This window comes from Macrobrachium rosenbergii, chromosome 42, assembly GCF_040412425.1.
Source record: "Macrobrachium rosenbergii isolate ZJJX-2024 chromosome 42, ASM4041242v1, whole genome shotgun sequence".
Classification (NCBI taxonomy): Eukaryota; Metazoa; Arthropoda; class Malacostraca; order Decapoda; family Palaemonidae; genus Macrobrachium; species Macrobrachium rosenbergii.
The window spans coordinates 44,847,311-44,861,321 of NC_089782.1; the positions used below are offsets into that span (position 1 = coordinate 44,847,311).

The following is a 14,011-nucleotide window of genomic DNA, read 5'->3' on the forward strand; positions in this document are numbered from 1 at the left end:
TACACGTATAAGCAAGTGCACATACACATACATGCGTGGATGGCCATAGTAATTGTAACGCCACTTATACCACAGGAATGATTGTAAAACTTGCGGGCACGTAGCCGATTGCATACACAGATCAATCATAGGACTGTCTCAGCCTTGCACACAACCAACGAACTGCTCTTAATCAGTGCTGCTCGTTTTCCGTTTCAAAAATTCCCCCGTTTTCCTAAGGTAAACAAAGGTCGGTATTGAGGACTAAATGGTTATGTATATTCGGAGAGATGAAAAATACAAGGTTTTTAGTTTTTTTATTTATTTCTTTTAGACTAATCTTAGTATCTTTGTGCGAATCAGAATCATTAATTGTATTGGTTTCTCTGTGGTTCAGTAATTTTATCATATTCACAGAAAATAATAAAAAAGTAAATGTAAAATTATGACTTCAGTTTCATCATCGTCGGAAGAATTTTACATTCGCACGTGTTCTTGGGAATCATTTCACAACAGAATAAATTATCTTGTCATGTAATTCAAGACTGACATTGATTCTACTTTAAAATTCTAGATGCATGAAAATGTAAATAATTTTTCTTACGCAGTTTATATTCGTATATAAACACACAATATTAACAGGTAAGGAAATTTTATTTGAAGAACATACATTTGTTCTGACATTGTATGTAGAACTGTAGGCCTACTACCAGAAGCTACTCGTATTTGATAACCTTGTATGTAGAATACTAGCACTTGTGGCTGGTCATATATATATATGTATATATATATATATATATATATATATATATATATATATATATATATATATATATATATATATATATATATATATATATATAATATATATATACACATATACATACACACACACACACACACATATATATATATATATATATATATATATATATATATATATATATATATATAGATCCATGTGCAGAGGAAGACGTCCACAGTAACGGCATTTCTTTATTGCTTATTGCTGACTTTTCAAGACTTCTGTCCCATTATCAAAGCTGGAAAAATACAGTAAAATATAATTATAAAAACAGACTCATACTTAAAATTACAGATAAAATATAAAACAAAGTTATATGAGAAAAAAAGGCAGAAAAACGTTACCAGTTGGACGAATAACCACAATAAAATGGCTGAATATAAGTTAAGCCTATAATCCAAACGCCATAAGCTGCGTAAACCGACAAAAAGACATAGGACGTTATTATAGGTCTACATCCATTTTTATGATCCTGTTATTTCGAAAGGAGATAATGTCCTTAAGAAAATTCTCAGCAAATTATATCCAATATGACTCGTATAGTCTATCATACTGTAACTGTAAGTTAAACATAGGCATATTCTGGTTTCGTAGTGTAGTCACTGCTTGTCATCCCTCCGAATGTGTAAACGATTGCGATGAAATCGATTTTATGACTATTAAAATGTAGTACAATTTCCTGAAATCAATATGAAATACCAGTCTGCATAACTCTAAGAAAGTCTTTGTGTTTAAATATAGAATGATGAACACGCTTGACAATATCGGACGGTAATTATCATTGTCCAGTGATTCAAGTGCACCGATTCCAACGCAGACATTCCTTGTGTCACTGACTCACCTCCGTATTCAGGTGAACCTCATTTACGAAACAACATTGCAGCATCGCGGAACACTCCTGACTTCATTCATATTTTCCTCTTTTTTTTTACTATTTCAAAAGAGATGTGTATTATGATTTTATTTCAGGGAATTATATAAAGTTTCCTTTTGATAATCAACAGAACGTATTTTAGTTCGGTAAAATAACCATTGCAAAATAAATGAAGATGAGAAGAACCACAAATTAACCAACTTTTCGAAACTATTGCCAACCGATCAGCTTCAATAGTAGGCGGGGCTTAGCTGCAAAGCAGGGTGGATTTTGCTATAATACTGAACATGGCGGCAGCTCCTTGGGACGCCGTGCTTACTAGCCCCTCGGGGATCAAAGTATTATATACACCTATTTCTATATTGTGTGGTTGACAAATTGTATAAAAAACGATATCTAGTACTAAACACAGCGTCACAAGGAGCTTCCGCCATGTTTAGTATAGCACCTCTGAGTAGGTGACGCGTAGATAGCAAGCCAAGTAGCACCCGCATATCTCCGGTGACTCAAATCTTATGCCGGCCATACACTATCCGGTACACCTGACAGGTACGCCTGAATAGTCACGCCGGACAGGTATACCTGATACCGGAGGAGCACACACACTCTTCAGGCATACCTGTCAAGTCTGTCAGTTCAACATGGATTTTCGAGAAGACGAGTTGCACTTGCTTGCCTTATTAGCGCTAGCTTATGTGAATAATAAGCAGAGACGAAAAAAACGAAAACAATGGTGTAAAAAATGGATGGAAAGAAGTAATAAATTTACTCATATCAATCTTCTTAACGAATTGAGAGATGAACCATCTGATTTTAGCAATTATCTGCGAATGAATGAATCAGTGTACAACGAGTTGCTGTTACTTATATCCCCTTGATTAAGAAGAAAGATACATAAATGAGATTAGCTATATCCCCACACGAAAGAGCTGACAGCAACTTTGAGATACTTAGCAACTGGACAATCGTATGAGTCTCTCAAATATTCAACTAGGATTTCACCACAAGCTCTTGGACGAATTATTCCTGAAACAGGTGAGGCTTTGTATAAAGTTCTGCAGAAATACATTAAGGTTTGTCTTTTTTTTTTTTTTTTTTATCATAAATACATTAAGGTTTGTCTTGTTTTTTTTTCATCATATTTTTAAAATGAAGAATAGAATGTTTCAAAAAGCAATAAACCTTGCAATTAAATATTAAAGAAGGAAGAAATCAAAATCATCTTTAAATATACTTTCTTAGTATTTATTATCATACTTGCTCATTCAAAATTAAAACACCTTTCAAGAAATAAAAAATAAGGAAAAATATAACTTCCAATTTTGAATGTACCTAAACATTCCATTATCATAGTTTCTGCTTCAAAAGAAAGACACATATCAAGAAATAATTGAGAAGGAAAAATATAAAGACAAATTTTAATATCCCTAAAACATGTTTCTTATTTCCATATACACTCATTCAAATCCTGAGGTGAAACTTGAAATAAACGTTGCAGCCGATTCTGTATTGTTATGAGAAGTGGTGTTTTGTTCTTCTTGTGGACTTGGTGTGGAAACTGGTGTATAATGTTGTGGACTTGGTGTAGGAACTGGTGTATAATGTTGTGGACTTCGTGTAGGAACTGGTGCATAATGTTGTGGACTTGGTGTAGAACTGGTGCATAATGTTGTGGACTTGGTGTTGGAACTGGTGTATAATGTTGTGGACTTGGTGTAGGAACCGCTGAATAATGTTGTGGACTTGGTGTGGTTACTGCTGTATAATGTTGTTGACTTGGGTAGAACTGGTGTATAATGTTGTGGACTTGGTGTGAGAACTTGGTTGTTCAGAGCGCACATTTCTGCTTCAAATAGTAAGTCATTAATTTTTTCGAACATGATGTGCAGGCGTTTGTCTTTAATCCCCTCATTTTCATAGTTACTGTTCTTCCCAAGAGCTCGCAACAGTCAAGTTGTGGTTTGGGTTGTTTGAAATGATCACGAACAGTGGACAATATTTCAGCTGACATATCATCATTGGATTTCTTCTTCTTACTGGGCCCAGGTCGTGAAATTTGAGTCGACGGTGTACGTTGATTCTGTTCCCGCTCCTCTTCTTCTGAGACATTTGGTGTCAAATAGTTTTCCTCAGGACATGAGGCATCAAAGTTGACCTGAAACAAACAAACAAAAAATATATTACTCATTATTTAATAGACTATTCATGTTAAAAATTATTTACAATTATATTTGTTAGTGTAAAGTGACTGTACATTATATAATGCATTTGTTTTTTCAGTTTCCCAGCTCTCAAGATGATTGGAAGGAAATATCAAAGGATTTTGAGACTCGATGGCAATTCACACACTGCATAGGCGCCATGGATGGCAAACATATTGACATAATTCCCCCTAGAAATTCTGGCTCTTATTTTTTCAACTACAAAGGTAGACATAGTATGGTTCTCCTTGCAATTGTGGATGCAAACTACAGATTTCTCTAGTGGATTTCGGAACTAACGGCCGTGTATCCGACGGCGGTGTACTCCAAAATACTCGTTTTTATGAAAAGTTAGTGGAGAAAAAGTTACACATTCCCCAGGATGATGACGTCAGTGAAAAGTTCAAAAATGTCCCCTATGTTTTGTTGCTGACGACGCGTTCCCGCTGACAACTGAAATTTTGAAGCCATTTAGACAGGCAAATCTTGATTCTGCAAAAGAGAGTGTTCAACTATCGTTTATCCCGCGCGAGGCATATAGTTGAAAACGTCTTTGGTATTCTTTCATCTAGATTTCGCATTTTTCATACACCAATAAATCTAGAACCACACAATATTGAAAAGGTTGTGATGGCAGCTTGTGCTCTTCATAATTTTTGATGGATAAACAGCCTACAGTATATGCCCCTGCAAGTTGTTTGTATCGAGAAAATTCTGAAGATGGAAATCTTTTGTCTAGCGGCTGCGATAGTGCAGATTCTAATATGAACCCTCTGCAATCCTTTAATCCAGGAAGGACTTGTAAAAATGCCAAAGAAGTGAGAGAACATTTTATGGATTACTTCATGGACGAAGGGAAAGTGGCATGGCAAAATAATCACATATTAAGGAACAAACAGTGCTGATGTGTTGCAGTTATAAATGGGAAAGGCATTCTAAACTAAATATTTGAATAAATATTGTCAAAAGAATAGTTCTCTTTTTTCTTACCTCATCATTGTCATCTTCCGGAGAGAAATTTGAGACCGTTGATCTAGCATTATCTTGGTCGTTTATGAAATCAAAAAGATTGAAGTACCAAAGGGAAGGTTTGTACACATTATCTGTTGAGGCGCCAGATTTCATTGAGGAGTCAATTTTCTTCTTCTCCTTTCTAACATTGGACCTCAAATTGTTAATTTTCTTTTTAACAACATTAACATTAGCATCAGGATCTATTTCCTTTAATTTCATCACTAATTTCCTGTATGCAGCATCTTTTTTGTCTCTATCATGATAGTCAGAACTTTTATTTTCCACAAGCATGGTTCACTTTTATATATTTCAATAAATTCACCAAGAACTTCATTAATTCCTTGCGACATATTTCAACATTCAACTATAGTGTCCGTCTGAAAAAGCACTAATGAAAATTAAAAGATCTCAACTGTAAAATAAAACAAAATTACAAAGGTTAACCTAAATAATTTTAACCTTCCACATCAAAGGATTGTCCTAAACTGAGACCTGTTGCAGTACACCGGATGAAACCGCCATACACTCATCAGGTTTACTCGCCTGTCCGGTGGACCGAATGGAATTTTCATTCGGTGTCAGGTCGCCCACAGGTCGCCTGACAGGCCAGTTTTTCCCAGCACACACTATCAGTTATACCTGTCCGGCGTGACTGTTCAGGCGTACCTGTCAGGTGTACCGGATAGTGTATGGCCGGCCTAATTAGAGCCACGAAGTGTCTGACGATGCCGTAAAGCTCTTGGTCTTTACTGCAATGATTACATCCTCCTTTTTAACAAAGGGCCTCATCGCCTTGCGACTCCCTCCTCCTCAGGAAGCCAGAACGGAATTTCGTCGGAGGCAAAAGATTGACGCACAACGAGGCTGCCATTATGCGCCCCATTTCGGTTACCATCTTCGTCGTTATGGAAGGAAGACAATGTAGAAAAATTATCTCTCTCTCTCTCTCTCTCTCTCTCTCTCTCTCTCTCTCTCTCTCTCTCTCTCAAAGCAAGAAAAATGTCTTCTCGTATTTAGAAAATTGTTTGAGAATGCTCCGTTTATTTCTCTGATATATTTTCTTCCTGAATGAAAAACTGTAGGAGAAAGCCGCTTCTCTCTCTCTCTCTCTCTCTCTCTCTCTCTCTCTCTCTCTCTCTCTCTCTCTCTCTCTCTCTCTCTCTCTCATTTACACATCAATTCATTTTCCTCCGTACTGTAAATGCTATACGGATGATTAGAGATCCCGAAGCAGAACTAATTCGTAACATGAGAAAATGCTTGCTGAAAAATACGTTTTGGCTAGCCGAAAATACACACTTTAAGAATTTCATATATGTATAATGTACAACCCATGGCCTACGTATGTATGTATGTATGGAGGATCTCAGGTTTGTGTATGTATAAACGTATGTGTAGTGACTTGTGCATGAATGTAAGTCTAGATTGGAGATTCAAACCATGTGTTGTGTCACAGTGCAAGTAACTAATATACAGATAATTGCCTGTGGAATGGGCGAGCTGTTGTACTAATTGCTCTTCAAAGTACCTACTTAATTACCGTTTATAGATCATTTGCCAGCCTCATTAGCGCTGTGCATCCATTTCATCCTAATTATCTCCTGAGCATCAATTTATTTCCTTCTTACCCTATTTCGTTAAGTAATAATGATACCAAAATACTTTTAACATCCCAAAAGAAAAGAAAAAAAATTGAACGGAAATTCAAGGCACTGGTTGTTTGTAAATTATGAGGAATCTTTAATTATATTTTCAGTGTGGTTATACTTCTTATAAACAGTCACTTATAGAAGATGATGTTATTTCAAGGCTCTTTACCTTAAATTAAAGAAACTCTCATTCCACACAAAGACGATAATACTCTTTCAAACGGCTGTTTCTTGTTCGATGTGACAAGAGAAACTCCAATATTATTCTTAGAACCGCTGGAAGATGCTTCGCTAGAGTTTATATCGAATCCAGAATGCATAGGTTCGGATGCTATTCGGGCCAGATGCTTTGATCATTATGTGATATCCCCCCGCAGGCATTACGTGAGGTTCTTTGCAGCGTCCCTTCGGCTCTTAGCTGCAACCCTTTTCATTCCTTTTATTGTACCTCCGTTCATATTCTCTTTCTTCCATCTTACTTTCCACCTTCATAGAGCAACGTTGCGAGGTTTTCCTCCTGTTACATCTTTCAGTCCTTTTTACTGTCAGTTTCCCTTTCAGCCCTGAATGACCTCATAGGTCCCAGCGCTTGGCCTTTGGCCTAAAGTCTATATTCTGTCTATCTATATGATATCCTTTGGGTATAAGGCATTCACAGTGTAAAATAAATTCCATACTCACAGGTGTTTGTGGCTCAGTATTGAGATATTCTTATATATATATATATATATATATATATATATATATATATATATATATATATATATATATATATATATATATATATACATGAAAGTAAATTTGTTAAACGTTGGTGCGATCACAGGAGTTTTTAAAAAGCGCCTTTGTTTAAAAAAAATGGTAGTTTTGCTCTATTCTCCTGTAGAGAAGAGCGGTCATTTCCCGTTGACTTTTTAATACTTGCCTTCAGCACGGTTGCTGTAGTGTCTTAGTATAAAATATATGTGCATATATATATATATCGTATATATATATATATATATATATATATATATATATATATATATATATATATATATATATATATGTGCGCGTGTGTATATTACTCAAAACTAAATTTTATTATCTGATTATTAGTATTATTTTTCATTTATTTTGTTGCTATCATTTAGGAATGGCCTAACTTTTTTCGAAACTTTGGCCGAGAGAAAAGCGTTCTTTACCTTTATTTTCACCTGTTAAGGAAATCAACCACAAAAAGTATTATTTAAAGCAGATATATGAAAAACACGATTTTGTTCCGTTTTCTAAGCAAGCGTGTGTCCTCCGCATTCTGGCTGCTAAATGGAGTATGTTTATTTTTTTTTTAGCGGGCTGAGCGGTTTTGTGCTTTCATAATTTGGTAAATATGATTTTCTGGGGCCGGCGGATATTATTATGACGTATCATAATCACCCATGTGACCATCACTCAAGCAATCAGAGATGCAATGCATTACTATCCTAAAACAATTCTTCAATTTTACTTACATTTTTATCCGTTTATTTATTTATTTGTTAAATTATTACTTCTTTCCTAATAACTGATCTCTTTTCCTATTTCCTAGTAGCCTAGTGCTACCTCTTTCAAATGAGCGCCATATTCCTTGGAAGCTTGAATTTCAAGTCAGTGGCCCCTGTGGGTTTGTTACATATGAATAGAGTTCATCTCCCCCTGATAATAATAATAATAATAATAATAATAATAATAATAATAATCTTTAGTCTTAATGAGCATCCAAGACCTAACTTTTTAGTCATTAATGAACGATAAAAGATCATATTCAAGTATCTTACGCTTTTAAGTAACTTTTTATTTTTGTCTTTCTTAATTATGTAATTTGGCGTGTTATGATTCTTCTTCTGCTGTTATCCGAGATTCGTCCCGGCATGCGAGTGGAAACTCTTGTAGCAGGGAGTTTCGTCTAATGCTTGTCAGTAATGATAAGAGATAAGTTTATCTTCAGAGCAAGCTGGAGATGTCGCTGACATGGGTCCTGAGATATCTTACGCCCACAAGCAAACAAGGCTCGCATGCGCACCACCTTGTAGCTGTCAGGTGAAGCCGAAAGTTCTCTCTCTCTCTGTCTCTGTCTCTGTCTCTGTCTGTCTGTCTGTCTGTCTCTCTCTCTCTCTCTCTCTCTCTCTCTCTCTCTCACACACACACACACACATATATATATATATATATATATATATATATATATATATATATATATATATATATATATATATATATATATATATATATATATATATATATATATATATATATATATAATCCCCCTTCGGCACTATTTCCTAGGCAAAGCCAATTTAGCACCGTTTTCAAAACTGAAGATAAAATAAATCGTACTTTGAAGCAGCTTAAAGATGGCTCCGCTATTCCTGAAAGCACCTATAATTCCCTTTTCAGTTCGGGATCTATTTTACTACTTTATTTGGACTCCTTAAAGTTCACAAGAATGGCATTCCCCTTCGGCCAATACTTACCGCTTACAACTCACCTAATTTCGAAATAGCTTAAGTACCTTGTTCCCCTTCTCATTCACATCACGAGTAACCGTTTCACCCTGCAAAATTCTTCTTTTTCTTTTGTCCCTGATATTGTATCGTGCTTACGCCATATAAAAAAAATGGGAAAAAGCACTTTAAACGGAGAAGAATTCTTGAGCAAAATTCACATACATTTATGGTTAGTTTTGATGTTCAGTCCTTATTTACTAATGTCCCTGTTTTCGAAACCATTGATATTATCCTCGGAAAATGATTCCCTACCCCGAATACCATTTACCACGGTTTTACCAGCAATAATTTCAAAAAAACTCTTGGAACTCTCGGTCATTGATACTCATTTTATTTTTAATGGGAAAGTTTATAAGCAAATAGATGGCATGGCCATGGGCTCCCCCGTAGGACCTTCTTTCGCTAATATTTTTATGTGCAATTTAGAAGAACAATTCTTTAATCAGTGCCCAGATACTTTTAAACCAATATTTTATAGACGGTATGTAGATGACACGTTTTTACTTTTTACTGAAGAATGTCATGCCCCGTTGTTTTTAGATTTTATCAGCTCTTTTCATCCTAATATTACTTTTACTATGGAAAAAGAATGTAATGGCCGCATTTTCTTTTTAGATATTTTGGTCTCTCGTTCTGAGGGGAATTTTGTGACTGGCATTTTTAGAAAGAAAACGTTTACCGGCCTTGAGTTAAACTTTTTTAGTCATTGTCCCCTTGTTTTCAAGGCTAATTCGTGTAGAACTCTGATTCATCGCACCTTTTCCCTTTGCTCCAACTGAAATAACTCACCTGGAAGTTAGGTTTTTAGAGACGTATTTTTTTAAGAATAATTGCTATCCCCTGAACGTGTTCAGTAAAATCATTAAAGAATTTTTAGGCAAAATTTTAAAGCCAAAAACTGTAGTCTGCACCTTTCCCAAAAATATAATGTATGTTTCTCTACCCTTCACTAATAATTCTGTCCTAATCAAACTTGTGACGCCAGATAACCTACAATTAATCAATCAGTCCTAATCAAACGAAAATTATTGTCACTCTTGAGCCATCTGTATCCGTATGTTGACTTCAGATTTACTTTTAATAACCCTCTTACAATTGGAAGACTGTTTCGCGTGAAAGACACCCTCCCGGAGTTGATGCCTACCTGCATAGTTTACAAGTTCAGTACTTCAGTCGCCTTAAGGTACGCATCGACTCTCATAGGGGTGTCATCCATCGTACAGGTTTAAGCAAAGAAGAAAATAGTGCCGTTAGACTTCATGCCATATCTTGCCACCATCACATACGATACATTGATTTTCAAATACTCGGACAAACAAAAAACAGCCAATCGCTTCCCTTTTTAGGGTCCCTCCTTATTAAACAACAATCACCAACACTCAGCAGCCAAACCATCTCTGTTCCATTGTTCATTGCATAGTTTGCTTTTTTTTTTCTATTTTACCCAAACCACTCCACCCTCTTCCCTTCGCAGTCTTCTAACTCGCCCAGTTTCCATTTAACTACGACATGAACAGTAGGTTCTCCTGTATTTTGTACTACATTATCATTACTATTATTTTGACTAATGCTTTTCCTCTCTCTCAGTATCTATCTGCTCAGTGATTTTATTTGACGATTTTAGCTTAGTATATAATCTCTTATTATTTAGTCAATGTTCCTTTTTTACTTTATATTGTATTTTGAAGTGTTGTCAGTTATAACTGTTTTAATACTTTTAGATCTAGTCAATCAGTATAGTTTTCTTACTGCTTCTCTTTATTTTTTATGTCATTCCATAGATAAGTGACCCTGATGATGGGAGAAGTCATGTATTCCCGAAAGCTCGGCACTGCCTCTGTCATCTTCTAAGAAATAATAATATCTGCAATGTTACCACGTCTTCTGGCTATCCAGCTCCTCTCTCTCTCTCTCTCTCTCTCTCTCTCTCTCTCTCTCTCTCTCTCTCTCTCTCTCTCTATATATATATATATATATATATATATATATATATATATATATATATATATATATATATATATATATATTCACATATATATATGTGTGTATTATGCGTTTGTGTGTATTATATGTAATATACTGTATACAGTACACACATATATATATGCATATATGTGTATATTTAAATACAAATTATATATATATATATATATATATATATATATATATATATATATATAATATATACATATACTGTATGTATGTATGTATGTATGTATGTATGTATAGACAGATAAACAGAGAGAGGGAGATAGGGAGAAAAAAAGATTTTTTTCATAGGAAGAAATTTTATGTACAAAATCCAGAACTGAACCCTGATAGCACTTAGACGAAATCCCTTCAGAATGAACACGAAGCCTGACCGAGGACATAAGTCCCAGCACTTTTATTCGATTCACCTACGAAGGAGAAATGTATGAGGAAATTCCCCGACGTAAGCTCCAATAATTTCCCCTCTCCTTTGATTGATAGATCTCCTTCTCTTGCGCATTCGTCTGGATCAGCCGCAGTCCCTGCGTTTGGGGGAGTGTGGGGAGACGTAGTCCCTTTAATCCTCTTCTTCGAGGAGATGTTTTCTTTTAAATCGCCCTAAATCAGGGGAAGGCATAGTGGGATATTCCCCCACATCAGTCAGTCTCACTGACATCGCCTTCAGGAGTTAGGTTGCCGGAGAGAATGAGTCTCTGGCCTCCTAAGCTGTATTATCTTAAAAAAAAAAAAACGGACTTCCATAATACGAAATTGATGTATTATCCATTCTCTCTCTCTCTCTCTCTCTCTCTCTCTCTCTCTCTCTCTCTCTCTCTCTCTCTCTCTCTCTCTCTCTCTCTCTCTCAAATCAGAATTCCCAGTTGTATAAAATGTTAAGTTTTGTAAATTCCTTCTCTCTCGTTCATTTTTTTTTACCAAACTTCTAGGTATATAAAACTCAACTTGAGTTTCTCTCTCTCTCTCTCTCTCTCTCTCTCTCTCTCTCTCTCTCTCTCTCTCTCTCTCTCTCTCTCTCTCTCTCCTTGCAATGTCTGGAATGTCTTCGAAGACCCAGTTCTACTTCATTATTCATTGCCTTCGCAGCACGTTTATAAAGGAAGACTTGATTATTCGCCCTTTAATTAATTTCCGAGCAAATGCTGAAATCTTGACAACACCGAAAAACGATAACCCCCCCTACCCCTTTAAGGTCCCCACACCCTCCCCGTCCAACCCAATCTTAATACTTATGCAACGGGGGTCTTAAAAAGGTCAGGTACCCAAGGAGCATCTTTTGTCTCACATCTAATATCGTTTACATTTTCCTGAAAACCCTTCTCCCTGTCTTGTCCTCGACAAAGGATGCTAATTTCAATATACGTCATGTCCTTGACGTAGCGATTTTGAGCCGTGAAAGATAAGAGAGAGAGAGAGGAGAAAAAAAGGGAAGTCGTGTCTGTATGCATGTATGCCTGCCTAATGCACTGACTTGGCAGTTGTTTGTACCCATTTTTGCTTTAGAAAAACTCCTCCTGAGAGATATTAAAGACTATGAGGGAAGCGGAGGAAAGGAAGGGCGATTCCGAGTCTGAAGCAGATGTCATGAAAGTCAGATCCAGCGAGTTGACTCTCGGTTTCAGCTTTGTTACAGTATCCCAGAGAACGCGGGAACCTAAACGAACCACTCGGCTTGGGAGCAACTAAGATCCGAGGAGTAATATTCACTATGCCAGTTCATGAGAGGCTCCTACGGTTTTATGCAGGCTCACGTTACAGAAGCTGGCTGGTTGACTCTACACTCAGCCTTCCTCTTGAAGTTATCAAGTAGAGTGAGGGAAAGCGTCATATTTTTTTATACTGAGCTTGATAGCCCCATGCATACTATGAGATAAAAAAAAACAGGTTGAATGATAAGATGAATGTCCTTCGATTCGACTGTTAGAAGAAGGATTAAGTGGAAGCATTCAGTTTGCAAACAAACCTTTATACAAGGATGAACTAGTCTCACCCACAGTTGGAGGAGCTGCTCAAAGGAGAATTACGAACGAAAAGCAGTGAGAAATCCTTCCTTATGACAAAACAAGCTTGTCCGTAATATGACCCACCCGAGGCAGTCATTTTTCACTCGTGATGGTGGAAGCGTTAGGAGATAGTTTTCAAAACTTTGGCAAGGTATGATTAGTTTTCAAAACTTTGGCAAGATATGAGGAGTCATAGAAGAAATACAAGTGTTTTTTTTTTAACTGAAGTGCTGAAGTATACTAAACATTTCCACAACAGTCCAGGTTGATAACATACAGGTTTGTATTCATAACATCGGGTAAGATAAGGCTAAATAGAGAGGTCATGTATCAGATGACGTTCTTCTCGGAAAGAGAGATGACTTGTAATAAATTTCTTTTTGTGGTTTGGTTTGGATACTCTATAGAAAATTCAACTGTTTATTTATGAACCGTGACAGGTGACGATTTTTTAAGATGTGGAATTTTGGGCATAGGAGATAGACCAAGATACCTGATATATATCACTAAAGGGAATGAATGAAAGCGAAAAGTACTATAAATAAAAAAAAAAAATAAATATATACATACACAATTTATATATACTGTATATATATACATATATGTATATACACATACTTATGTAGTTTTTGTATGAATGCAACTAAACTGGTTTTTGCTGACAGTGACTTATCTCAGTAGGAAAATAATATTGTAAATGGTTATAAATAACGATTAATATCTTGAATATCTGCTCAAGTGATTATGATCTCGTGCTGGCTAAATGCAATCTTAAACTAATTACGACAAAAAAGTTCTAATCATAATTACTCAAGAAAAGGATTCACTGAATACGAGGGCGTTGTAATGAGCAATAATTAGGGACGGTAATAAGCTGTAATTAAATTATTATACGTGACACTGTATAATTGCTCTATTCTCATAATTCATATTTCTCATGGAAACGACGTTTATAATTATGCTTCAGTGATA

At 35.8% G+C, this 14,011-nt stretch overlaps 2 protein-coding genes across 2 annotated transcripts in view; one reads left to right on the top strand and one right to left on the bottom strand.

Annotated features, from left to right (window-relative positions):
* LOC136828377 (cathepsin L-like) overlaps positions 1-14,011 on the top strand; it is a 316,355-nt gene that overhangs the window by 280,463 nt on the left and 21,881 nt on the right. The gene's annotated exons all lie outside the window — the stretch shown is intronic.
* LOC136827810 (uncharacterized) lies at positions 3,487-5,565 on the bottom strand. Its single transcript, XM_067085270.1, has 2 exons — positions 4,850-5,565; positions 3,487-3,813 (listed from the first exon to the last, which is right to left on the bottom strand). The coding sequence occupies exons 1-2, from the start codon at positions 5,162-5,164 to the stop codon at positions 3,487-3,489; spliced, it is 642 nt and encodes a 213-aa protein (XP_066941371.1). The 5' UTR covers positions 5,165-5,565.

Coding starts and splice junctions, on each gene's coding strand:
- LOC136827810 (XM_067085270.1), bottom strand. CDS start 5,164: ATGCTTGTGGAAAATAAAAGTTCTGACTATCATGATAGAGACAAAAAA. Junction 3,814..4,849: donor CGGAAGATGACAATGATGAG/GTAAGAAAAAAG, acceptor TGTTTGTTTCAG/GTCAACTTTGATGCCTCATG.